This window comes from Branchiostoma floridae, chromosome 1 (assembly GCF_000003815.2).
Source record: "Branchiostoma floridae strain S238N-H82 chromosome 1, Bfl_VNyyK, whole genome shotgun sequence".
NCBI lineage: Eukaryota > Metazoa > Chordata > Leptocardii > Amphioxiformes > Branchiostomatidae > Branchiostoma > Branchiostoma floridae.
In genome coordinates, this window is record NC_049979.1 from 4,309,970 (window position 1) to 4,322,955 (window position 12,986).

General features: G+C 42.8%; 1 protein-coding gene across 1 annotated transcript; it reads right to left on the reverse strand.

The window, feature by feature from the left end:
• Positions 1-489: 489 nt before the first annotated feature.
• On the reverse strand, positions 490-12,980 carry LOC118422671 (UPF0692 protein C19orf54 homolog). The gene is made up of 6 exons (XM_035830362.1): positions 12,911-12,980; positions 11,612-11,701; positions 3,796-3,932; positions 2,824-2,950; positions 2,236-2,306; positions 490-1,811 (listed from the first exon to the last, which is right to left on the reverse strand). The coding sequence occupies exons 3-6, from the start codon at positions 3,908-3,910 to the stop codon at positions 1,477-1,479; spliced, it is 648 nt and encodes a 215-aa protein (XP_035686255.1). The 5' UTR covers positions 3,911-3,932; positions 11,612-11,701; positions 12,911-12,980; the 3' UTR covers positions 490-1,476.
• Positions 12,981-12,986: the final 6 nt, after the last annotated feature.

The window sequence follows — 12,986 nt, forward strand, 5'->3', positions numbered from 1 at the left end:
CCAGAAAGTTGCTGAATAGTTTCATTAATGGTGAAAATTTGCTGAGTGGTAATTTTTATTTTTTTTCCAAAAAATAGGAGCGAGCAATCCGTGAACCAAGAAATTAAATTGGTGTGGCCTTGTCTTAACAGTTTCCTTGCACATTAGATTTACAGACAGTGAAAGTTGCTACATTGCTCTGTTTGTAAAAAAAATCAATAAAATGATGCTACAGAACTGGATTCATCCTAATAATTCACAAAGTACGTGGGCATTTTTTCACATCAAAATTATTTAGTGCTATTTTCCTGCTGTTATAAAAGCAGCAATGCTGCACAAATAAATTAAGCTTAATAAAAATGTATAAAATGTAGATTTTGTATAAATAAAAAAATCCAAAACTTAGCATAGCATACCATACGTATATGTTAGATGTACATATTCAGTACTAAATATACATTAAAGCAGTATGTATTTGTACAGGTACATGTAGAAAATATATATTATATATACTGCAACTTCACACACACACCATGGTTTCATTTTTGATGTACATAACAATAACATGCTTCTACCTAACATGGCTCAAAGTGACATACACCCAGATGTCTCATGGAGGCACATGTACTGTTGTACTTGGCACAACGTTCTGAGAATCTTTATTTTCTTACTGGCATTATTTCAATTTAGCAAAGGGGGTTGACCAAATGACTGTTTGGGAAAGGGGGTTGAGTCCCCTGATGTTTTACTGTTATAATAATTTTCGAATGACTGAAGGCCTATGTGCAGTGAGATCTGTTGAAGAGAATCCGTTTGTGGTGTTCCCAAGGGTACCCCTCAAATCTTCCTGGACTTCTCAACAGACAAACTACAACAACATGCATTCTGTAAGATCATCAAATATGAGTTGCTACAACAGCGTTAGAAAAGCAGCATCCTGTGAATAGTGCTATATTCTGCTGCAGTTGTTTCTCTTTCACCTGTGCAGGATTCCATCTCTTAGGAGGAACATTTGGGACACCACAGGCATAGATTGTGAATGCTACAATCTCGTACAATGGCCAGAAATGCTCAACAGCACAGCAGTTGACAGTGGTTAGTATATGCAGATTTTGCAGGAGACCCTTCGAAATATGCTCACTCTTCATGGCACACCCCTATCATCTGTACACTCAACCATTCATCTTTCTGTACACCATACATAACAGTTCTGAAGTCAGGGCTGTTGTCAGTGAAAACTAAATCTGGTCAGTCAAGCCATACCACATCCTATCACATTAACTGAAAAACAAACCAACACTATCCAATCTGTTATCATTTGCACACTAGAACTTTGGCCTCAAATCAGTTAAATCGTCACAAACGAATACAGTCAATCTAACAGTAACCCAGACACAAACTTCTGAAAGAAAGAATTCTGTACATTGCCAATGAGTTCTGGTTCCCACTCTAGATAGGGCTCCCCCGCATAGCAGGTTCCTCAGCAGTACAACGTTGCTACCTGGGCGGGAACAGTAGCACCACTTTGCCGCTCAGTCCTCCCTCCACTCCGTCATCAGGTACAACGTACAGCTCGCTCTCCTGCGCGCGGATGGGACACATCTCCACCAGCTGTATGTTACTCTCGTGCAGCAGCTCGTACTTCCACAGTGCCAGTCTCCTGCTCTTGCCCTGCCTGGCGTACAGGAACACCTGGTGCACCCTGCTCCAGTCCAGCTTGGGGGCGGTGGTGTCCGGAAGGGCGTGGTACAAGTCATGGCAGTGTGGGTCATTGTCCTGCTGGTACCCGTCCAGTAAGCCTCCATGCCATTGGTCGATGCCCAAGATCACCCCTGGAAATATGGATGAGGAAGCGCACAGTGAGGTTCATACATTTTAGCCCCAGCTATTGTTAGCTCCATGTAATTCAGACCCTGGCTGCAAAGAGGAAGTAGTGGCCCAACCAATAGCAATAATGCAGACAGGCTTGTTCAGCTAAATGCCTTTGTACAATCATTTTAATTTGTTTTAAAACTGTGACCTTGTCAAACCACAAAAGTTTAGAAAACAATATTTGAAGGGTAGAAAGAGCGAGATTCATTTTATAGGGCAGAATGTCGAATTTACATAAGTAGAACAATATTCTTTGAAAACCGCTGCTCATTGATTCACATGTGCTTGAAGTTGGAAAGGCAGACATCCATGACACAAACAGAAGGGGAGAGAGTGGATAAAAAAGTCAATTTTTTGTTGATACCATTTGGGGGAGCTATTTACCTGGTATGACTGCCCAGTGTGCTTTGTGGCCTCTCTTGCAGATAGGCTCGTGGTTCCTGTCAGCATCATAGCTGCAGCGGGGTTAAGGGTCAGATTTGGAACATCAACGATGGTTATCCTGCAATACTTAGTGCTGACGCATCTACTTCCAAAACCACACACAGTTGCTTGAATAACTACTTTTTGGTGTACTTACCTTGAATTGATACCCAACTACATGGTCTCATTCTTGTTAAGATGTCAAATTCAAAATGTAGCCATAGAAGATTTTGCTTTAAGCACTTGAGGTGTCTGATTATTTTTCCATTCATTCATTCATCCATCCATACATACATCCATACATACATACATACATACATACATACATACATGCATACATACATACATACATACATACATACATACATATATACATACATACATTATACAGTAGAATACTTTTTTTTAAATCAGTTGTTTTGTGGTGCATCACAAAAAGACTGGTGCAAAGTAAAGTGTGAAAGACAGTGCAGCACCACAGCTAGTCACTCATGTGCATCTCCCATGAGTGCACTCTTTTGACTGGATGATAATGATGACAAAGGATACGGCACGAGAGCAGGATAGCCTTTCACCAGATGCTGAATGATCTCCAGCCTGTGTAGTGGCATCCCTCCCTTCAGTACAGAACACCGGCACCCTATCAGCTCCTCTGCCAGCTGGGCCATGTAGGTGGCTGGGGAGACATGAAAAATGTACTGTCGTTACTCTCACTGTTAAAGTAGCCTATTGGCACCACATTTGTTACTCTCCAAGCAGAAGTTAGGCTCTGGCTGATTTTTTAAACATTTTTTTAGTCGTTCTTATCAGGCTTTCTATTTTGTATTGTATCTTGTATTGTTTGGCTGGCAGACTTCAAGAAACAATACAAATTAGATAGCCTGATAAGAATGACCAAAAAAAACGTTAAAAAAAAACAGCCAAGGCCTAACCTCTGCTTGGAAAGTACACATACTCAATACAGTTGATTGCAATCTGCTTTTCATCTGAAGTCACTGCAGTTGCAGGAATGAAGGATGCCCCATTGGCCATGTGACAACGAAATAGCAGGAAACATAGATCTCCCAAAGAAAAGGCGATCCATGACTTATTCAAGTTCACCCCCACTATTTATATCCATACTTCCTGTATTGAGTTTTCTTGTGCAGGGTTGATGAGGTAGGAAATGAAGGATGGCAGGCCAAGGGAGACAAAGTGTCATGTGAGATGGAAATGATCTTGGCACTACAACTCGGCCATCGGCCAGAACAATACTGACAATACTAGTCTCATCTGTCACATGTGACATCCAATTGTTGACCTTCTCTTTCAACTTTGACACTGATTCAAATTTGTAGACAAGGTCTAATGACAATCACTGCAACCACGTGATACATGAAGTGGTCAAGATGAAATCATTTGCATATATTTGCTTCAGTTCTCATCATACAGTACTGGTTACCAGGCACGATTTTCACACGCAATTCATTGTAGTAATTCTAAAATATTTCAAATGTAGTAGTACTACTACTAGTACATTACCAGAGAACATCTCTCCTTGAAGTGTGTAGCCCTTGTTCTTGCAAAAGTCGTAAATCTCATCCGTTGATGGGGTCTTGACCTCAGCTGCCACATCCTTCAGCTGCTGTGCGGCCATACACAGGGCCACCAGCCCACACCTGCAGGAGCAGTGAGTAGAGATGATATGAGACATACATGAATCAGTCAGCAGTCAAAATCTTCTTTTGTCCCCTTTCTACTTTTATTTTAGATACATATAATTAAGTCATATCCACTATTAGTCCATGGGCCAGAGGGGTTTTTGGTACCACCGAAAGGGACAAGTGCTATCATGGATTTTTTGTATTAGCAGTGTCCAAAGTTTATTTTAAGCTATGATAACCAGTTGTCATGCACAGCTTTCTGACTGTAATCACGTGACCAAGTGACGTCATCCAAATTGACCTGGCCGTTAGGTCATTTATTGAAAAGGACGGGATAAATATGTAAAAGATCAATAATTTTCAGTTAAAATTGGTTGATAGGTGAAAAACACCCCAAAGATTACAAACTAGTAAGTTTTTTGTCAGTATTTAGTATCTTGAGGAAGTTATGAGTCTTCAAAGGCTGATTTTTGGGGTAATTTTTGCTTAAAAATGACATTGTTTACTTTCCAAAACCAGGCATTTATTTGGCTTGCCTATGGGGCCTTGTTTGATACATTTTCTTGATTTGCGACGTCTTAATCTGCATTTTGGGCTTTAAAGCAACAAAATTCGTCAATTCTATCAGGAGTTACGGGTATTTCAATAATTACACCAAACGGACTTTTTATCAAATTGCTGCGAATATCGCAATGCATCATGGGTAATTCAAGAGACTGTCTACCCATGTGGCTGAGTCAAAATATTGATTTTTCTCAACATTTGGGGTGGTAATAGGGCATTGGTCCATGTATACATAAATGGTTGCGTTTTGGGTAAAGTGGTGTTCACCGGTTGCCATGGCAACGGCCATTTTTTCGAATGGCGATTTTCATCTGTTTATGGTCAATCATCAGTAGTTGCCTGGCATCATTTGTTGTTAATGGTATCTGGCTTAATTCCTACTTTTTCTCTATATTTTTTGACGATAGTTTGCATTCAAAGCTAACTCTATCCTAAATACCTGAAGCTTGCCGAAACAGGACATTTTGTTGATGCTCCATTGCCGTTAACTTCAAATAAAAACAAGTGCTTCAATAAAAAGCTGGCATTCGGAGTACATGGATATTCAGATTGGCGAGCCTTTTTTGTGGTTAATGTGCAGTGTCACTGTAGAAATGTCGTTCCGACCTCACGTTTCATTATTCACATTTTTTTTTAAATTTTCGAGTGCATTTGCATTTAATATTTTGTCGTACATAACGTTATAAGTCAGCTTATCGCTATAACCACGTGAGTCTTTTTACTTCGTATGGATTCAGAATACAATACGGTCAACTTCTGAACTATTCGGGCGGGCGTCTCTTTATGGTGCCGACACGCCCGAGATCCACCCACGACCTACCACAATATTGATTTCTTTTACTTCTAATATTAATTTCATACATGCTGTCGGTATTTCTTCTCTACACAGGCAATTATCGGCCTAATTGTACCGTGTATGCCGATTTTTAGCATGCATTTTCAGTCAATTTGACGACGATGTTTGACAATTTTTTGTGCATTATTGGTGAGATGGAGGAGAAGTCCATTGGAGTCCATTGGAGTTGCATGAGCCAAGACCCTGATTGCCCAGAATGCCCTTCCAGAGTTTGTGGTCACAACCTACTCTGGCGTTAAAGTCTCCAAGCACGAGGAGCTTGTCTCTGCTGGAGACGGCTTGGATGGTACGGTTCAGCACAGCGTAGAAAGACTCCTTGACATCATCCTCGGAGTCAAGGGTTGGTGCATATACGGAGATCAGTGTCAGGTGCTTGTTATCGGGGAGTGGCACACGGAGGGTCATGAGACGTTCGTTTATAGCGGTTGGGACCAGGTTATAGCGATTCACAATTGAACTCTTGATTGCAAAACCTACGCCATGGATCCGCCGCTCTTCAGCGCTTTTCCCTTTCCAGAAGAAAGTGTACCCAGCTCCAGCTTCAGACAGACTTCCTTCTCCAGCAAGCCTTGTTTCAGAGAGGGCAGCAATATCAATGTCAAAACGATCAAGTTCCCGACTCACAAGAGCAGTACGTCGTTGTGGTCTCTCTGTGTCATCATGGTCTATGAGGGTCCTCACATTCCAAGCCCCCACCTTGAAATGGTTCAGTTTAGGTTTAGGTTTAGCTTTTCTTCTCGGGTGTTGACCGCAGAAGTAGGTCCCCACTGGTCACGGTCTGCCAGTCAGGGGAGGTTGTGGTGACCGATGTTTACCCCACCTTTTCTAGGGGTCTCTCCATTCGGAGTGGGCTGCGGTACTCCTAAAAAGGCCAGACCAGTCACACCTGTAGCTAGCTGCCGAGCTACACGTCACCACGGCTTCGAGGGTAGGACGACCCTCACGCAGGTGCCGCCAGTGTGTGGCTCCGGACTAGAGACTTCCAGCTGAACAGGCCTGTCCCCGTCATCCTGAGTACCATCGCCACGGGACTTTTGGGAGTGATGGAAGTAGGTTGAGGCTGTTAGTTCTGGCATGAAAGCCTTTGCGTGAATTTGTTTAAGGTGCATAAAATGAGCTGGTCATCACCAACTCTCTCTTCCGGCTGCGAAATCGTCACAAGACCACGTGGAAGCACCCGCGGTCAAAGCACTGGACTATCCTCGACTACGTCCTGACCCGATCACGTGACCGGAGTGATGTCCTAGTGACCCGCAGTATGCCCGGTGCAGATGATTGTTGGACAGATCACCGCCTCCTCATATCCCGTCTCAGACTTCGACTGCGTAACCTTCCCCGCCACAACAGGCCAGTAAAGAGGGAACGTCGCTTCAATGTTGCAAGGCTGAAGACCCCGGGAGTCTAGGAGGACTACTCCAACCGTCTCACAGAGCTCCTGGGTGAGGCACCACCGTCAGACCAGTCGGACTCTGTAGAAGTGGACTGGTCCGTGCTTCGTGACAACATCAGCAAGGCTGCAGAGGATGTAGTTGGCTACTGCAGTCGCTCCCATCAAGACTGGTTCGATCAAAATGACACCGATATCCGAGTTCTGATAGACCTGAAGAGATCTGCTCGTCTCGCATGGGAGAACCGCCCTACCCGTGCCTCCCTACGACGCTTCAAGAAAGCAAAGCAGGAGTGCCAGCGAAGGGTCCGAGAGATGCAGAACCTCTGGTGGCAGGACAAGGCAAAGGAGATCCAGTCCTATGCAGACAACAGGGATCTCCGGCGCTTCTATGCAGCAACAAAGGAAACTTACGGTCCTCGTCGAGGAGGTACTAACAACCTCCTGACTGCAGACGGAATGACAGCCCTTACAGACGACCAAGCCATCCTTAACAGGTGGAGAGAACATTTTCAGACACTCCTAAACCGCACATCGTCTGCGGCTGATAACTTGCTCCGTAAGGTACCCCAACACGATGTTAGGCATTGGATGTATCTTCCCCCATCCTATGCTGAGTTCCAGAAGGCGTTAAACCGTATGAAAGCATGAGAGGCCCCAGGTCCTGACGGCATTCCACTGGGGCTGATCTCTCATGGGGGCATAGCTGTACAGACAAGGCTATTCATCCTGATCCTGCGCATGTGGGAGATGAAGGTTGTACCTGCGGACCTGAAGGATGCCACCATCATCACCATCTTTAAGAAGGGGGACCGCTCCATCTGCGGAAACTACCGCGGCATCTCTCTCCTGAGCATTTCTGGAAAGATATTCGCACGAATTCTGCTAGACGGGCTCCTGACTGTTGCGGAGGTAGTCCTTCCTGAGTCACAGTGCGGTTTCCGACCTTCTCGTGGTACCACAGACATGATATTCTGTGCCCGCCTACTTCAGAAAAAATCCCGCGAACAACGACAACCTCTTCTCTTGGTCTTCTGGGACCTGGAGAAGGCCTTCGACAGCGTCCCAAGACCAGCTATGTGGGCAACCCTGAAGCGTTTTGGCTGTCCTGACCACTTCACTGACCTTGTGCAAGCCCTCCATGATGGGATGACTGGTCGTGTGGCTGTAAAGAACACTATGTCTGAGCCATTTGCCATCACTACTGGCCTGAAGCAAGGCTGTGTTCTGGCGCCAACCCTCTTCTCCCTTTACCTTGGGGCCATGATCCACGAGCTCCCCGACAACGCCTCCGGTATCCAGCTTCGTTATAGAATGGATGGAGGCCTCTTCAACACCGGACGTCTTCGCTCCCGCAGACACACCACTCCCTTCACGGTACGGGAGCTGCAGTACGCTGATGACAACGCAACTCCTGTGGATACAGTCGACGCTCTTCAGAGTACAGTAAATGTCGATGCCCTTGACGGTGCTTACTCCCGCTTCGGTCTCACTTCCAACATAGGGAAGACAAAGATCCTCGCACAGGGAGCTCCGGGGCATCCTCCTCCTGACACTAGTAACATCCGACTCCGAGGTGAAGTACTGGAGACAGTGAAATCCTTCCCTTACTTGTGAAGCTTCCTCTCAGATGACTGTACGATGCAGAAAGACATTGACAATAGGATTCGGGCTGCACATGCAGCTTTCGGGAAACTCTCCAAACGTGTCTTCTTAAACCATGACCTCAGTCTTCAAACAAAGATCATGGTTTTCCAAGCCATTGTACTGTATACTCTCCTATATGGCTGCGAGGTGTGGGTTCTGTATCGGAGAGATGTGAAAAAGCTAGAGCGTTTCCAACAGCAAAAACTCCGTGCAATTCTGAAGATAAAATGGCAAGACCGTGTCTCCAATGAAGCTGTCCTTCTCCAGGCCAAGCTCCCCAGCATTGAGACTACGATGGCGCGACATCGTCTCCGCTGGGCAGGACATGTCAGAAGAATGCCTACAACTCGACTTCCTCGCCAGATCCTGTATTCACAACTAGAATCAGGCACATTAAGGTCGCGAGGAGCCCCCAAGCGTCGGTTTCACGACCAGTTTAAGGCTACCCTCCTTCGTTGCGACATTAACCACACGAATTGGGAGACTCTCGCGGAGAACCGGTCTGAGTGGAGACGCACCATAACGCAGGGGACTGATCATATGGAGCATCTACGACGCTCCGAAGCCGAGACAAAAAGACAACAACGCAAAGAGAGACTACTCCTTCCTCGCTCTCCATCCACTCTGCCCAGTACAAAGTGTCCCAGACTCTTCCATACTGCCCTGGGCCTGAGCAGCCACTTAAGACACCGCCACCAACAATCAGCAAATGAGGCTGGATGGACATGAACTAATGCTCGGTAACGAGCTGACGCCGATGGATGATGGTGACTTTTCATCGTGCAGATAAGCGAAGTCACTAACAATGAAGTGAATGGACGCTGGTTTGGGATTTTAGGATTCTGTGCATTGACCGAAGTGTGCATTTATCCGACGTGCAATTAACTGGTTTCTACTGTTTACCACTTTGAAAATCAGATTCTAATCAAATAGTATTGCTAAGATTTTAGCATTGAATCAGCATTTGATATGCCGCTTACAATGATTCCAATTTTTATGAACAGCCCTCTTGCTGAATCGTTGATGTGAATTGCCTCGTTGTTGTAAATATGTTATAAATCTGCCATGAACTGATGAAGCATTTAAGTTTTGTTGTTGTAATTCAGAAAGAAGATAAGATGACCTGCATTATGCTCCATATCATCCATATGTAACTGAATCAGACTTACAACGTTCACAGAAACACAATATAAGTCATTTTGAGGAATTTAAACATAATGATGACCAAAAAAATCTGCCTATTTCAAAATTCCTACAAATATTGTTTAGGGGCCTATCACAAGTAAAATAGTCAAATTAAGAACATTTTAGCACTTACTTGTAAGTAATTAAACGTTAAACAATGCAAGATGACGGATGCAAATGGCCGATAGAATGGCGTATCACCTGATCATTATTTATTAACTAAAGTAAAAAGGCCGACATTAACCGTCGGCACCCTCGAACTGAATTTCAGGTCATTTGGTTTCAATACAAAGGCATAGCCAAAACTATATGTTTTTAGTCTAGAATAGCAAAAAAATCGCAAAATTCAACAATTTCAATAAATGTATTCCGAAAGTAAAAGTGAAATAATGCGGGCACATAACCTACACACCTCCAAACCAAATCCCAGGTCACTTGGTTTTAATACAAGGGCACAGGAACAAAAATAAATATTTTTAGTCAAAATGGCCCAAAATCCCAAAATAAACATTTTTAAGTAATGTATGCACAAACTGTTGACATTTTCCTGTGGGCATATGTCCAATGCACCTCTGTATCAAATTTCAGGTCATTAGGTTGTAATACCAGGGTACAGGGGCTCAAAATATATATTTTTCATCAAAAATTACTAAAAACCCTAAATAAGATAATTTTTAAGGCCTCTATCAAAAAAGGGAGAAAAAAGTATGGGGGTATTTGCTATCTTTACCTCCATGCCAAATTTCAGCTCCTTTGGCCCAAAGATGAAAAAGTTGAATCCGTTTAAAGATTTGGCAGGAGAAACACAGCAAAAAAACAATATATACATATTTCAATATACATGTATTTCAATTATGAAATATAAAACAGTTCTACTTATTTCTCACCTAACTAAAATGTTTTGTAAGAGCCTTTACATTAGTTATGAATCGTTCAGTGTCATTGGTCAAGCCTTGATAATGGCTAAACTTCAAAAGCATCCAACAATGGCTTGTTTAGCAACTTTCCTGTGAGAAAATGTTATTTTTCGCCGTTGCCATGGCAACCGTTGTAGAAATTTGTCTAAGTTTATTTCTAAATTGTTCCAAATATACTCAACAGGTATTTGTATGATCTAAGTGCAGAGAAATACTCATCAAATGTGGTTGGGGATTACCAAAACCACATTTAATGACCTGTAATAAACGATTTTTGGTAGTTCGATAGATTTGAGTGACGTCACAAAATCACGTGATAATTCCTATAAAGCTGGGCATCTGACACGGTTATCATGCAAAATAATAAAGTAGAGGAATCAACCTTTTCAAAAAACTAAGTCACCCTTTGTCCCTTTGTTTGGTACCAAATGGCCATTTTTGGGGACCTGGCCCATGGACTATATCTTGTGTTCTGGTTTCATCACCTTTGGTAAAGAGACTAGCCTGACTAGAATCGCGCCCCTAGCGGCTGGCCCTACAATTGTCATTAACCCCAGCCAGCGTGGGATTGTGTAAAGCAGGCCAGTAAAAAGATGTACATGTATATGCAAGAGAATCATCTGGACCAGAAATACATGGCATAACAGTTTGTCACTTAGTAGAGTTACACAAGTTTCTAACATCCCCATTCCACTTGGGCAGTATGTAACCCTGCTGCAACCATGCTGCACCTGAATTTGCAACTTGGCAGTCAACAAATTTGTATGTTTTGTCATCCTTTCAGTCATACTTTAACATTCTGCATGATATTCCAATCATTTGTCAACATTTAACACTAGTTCATCTTTATCCCTGGGGTAACCTTTATTCGTTATATATGAAATAGGAGTATTTGGGGATATCTAGGCCACGGACGAGTGTTTTAGACTGGACTGCTATGAAAATATTGCAATTTGAAACCAACGTCCGTCGACTAGATATCCCTAAATATCTCGTTTTTAAAAACAATGGATATACATGTAGGTTACCATGTGGATAAAGGGGATCTACCGTTACACAGATCCAACCTAAGGTTGCAGCAAGGTTGCAGCGCAAGTGCTATGAAGTGGAATGGGAGTCTGAATGACAGCATACTAACTTGGGTCCGTCCTGTAGAACTGGGATGATGCCGGTGTTGACATGGGAGAGCCAGATCAGGTTGTGCCCTGAGCTGAGGGTGGTTTCCAGCCTGGAGGGAAGGAGTTGGCAGGACCAGTCAATAGCTAGATAGATATACGACTGGGAATGTCTGTCAGGATCCATTAATACCACTATGTAATATACATGTATGTGTGTTCTCATATTACAGCAAGCAACACGTCTTGGTGCTAATGTGTCAGGGACACGATTTTGACTTGAACATTTATCACGTGCAGGCGTGCCAAAAGCTGGTTGAGACAAGACTATTGAAATAAGGTACTAGCTCTACAAGAAAAAATGAACTGATAATAGTAATGTAGGCAAGAGGTGAGTAGATGTCAATTTGTTCAAGTTAAGTGTTCATGTCCTAACAGAAATATATACAGAAATATGTAATAGAAATATATACTAGTAATATTATTAGAGGGTGCTACAATTAATCTTATATACACTACTTCCTCCCAAAACTGAGCGTCAGTTGGCCTGAATAACTTGTGTAACAGTATCTCTGTAATGTTATGTTACTGATAGCTTATAACAACATTAACATATATTACAATTTACATTATGATTTTGAATATAGTAGCTTGATCAACTCATGTTTTCATCAGGCTGACTGCTCCATAGAAAATTTTACAGTTTTCTCATTACGTTAACTTTACCATTGATATTATAGTCAACATCCTTATACATGTATTAGTTATAAATACATTTTGTACAGAGAAGAATGAAGTAGATATCAATTCATCATGTACTACATACATGTCTCACCAGTCGTGCTTATCCATTATGTTTATCTCAAATAAAAGGAGATTTATTTCTTAAAGAGCGTTTGCATATCATTTACATTTAGCAGATTTCATAGAGCACCTGTCATCACCCTGTTGTTTACACATCCACACACACTGGAATTCAAAACAAAACACACTTTGAGGTCTCAAGTACAATGTTAATGGCCACTCTACTGTCTTGTAATTTTGATCTCATTTATTTTGCTTCAAGCATATGTCGATACAATTATAGATTGATGATATTGTTAGAGCTCGCCTTGGGAACATGATACCACATTCATATGAATATTAAAGAATGCTGCAATTCATTTAACAAGTGTCTTTTGTTGACAGGGATATTTAAATATGCATAGGGACCGCTATCCTATTAATGGTTATTTCACAGACATTTGGCGCATGTACAAGTTTGGACACAGATGTATGCTGGCATTTATCACAGAAATATGATACAGTGAGTGTACACTAACCTGCACCGTTCCACCCAGTGGCGGATGTGTCTCCGAATGTCGGTGTCGGGAGCTCGGCTTGCGGCCCCGACCGCGC

What these genes read in the sequence shown, in the direction of transcription:
- LOC118422671 (XM_035830362.1), bottom strand. Translation starts at nt 3,910, where the DNA reads ATGGCCGCACAGCAGCTGAAGGATGTGGCAGCTGAGGTCAAGACCCCA. An exon ending in GGCTATCCTGCTCTCGTGCC is followed by an intron (nt 2,307 to 2,823) that starts GTATCCTTTGTC and finishes ACCCCGCTGCAG; the next exon opens with CTATGATGCTGACAGGAACC. An exon ending in ACACTGGGCAGTCATACCAG is followed by an intron (nt 1,812 to 2,235) that starts GTAAATAGCTCC and finishes CCATATTTCCAG; the next exon opens with GGGTGATCTTGGGCATCGAC.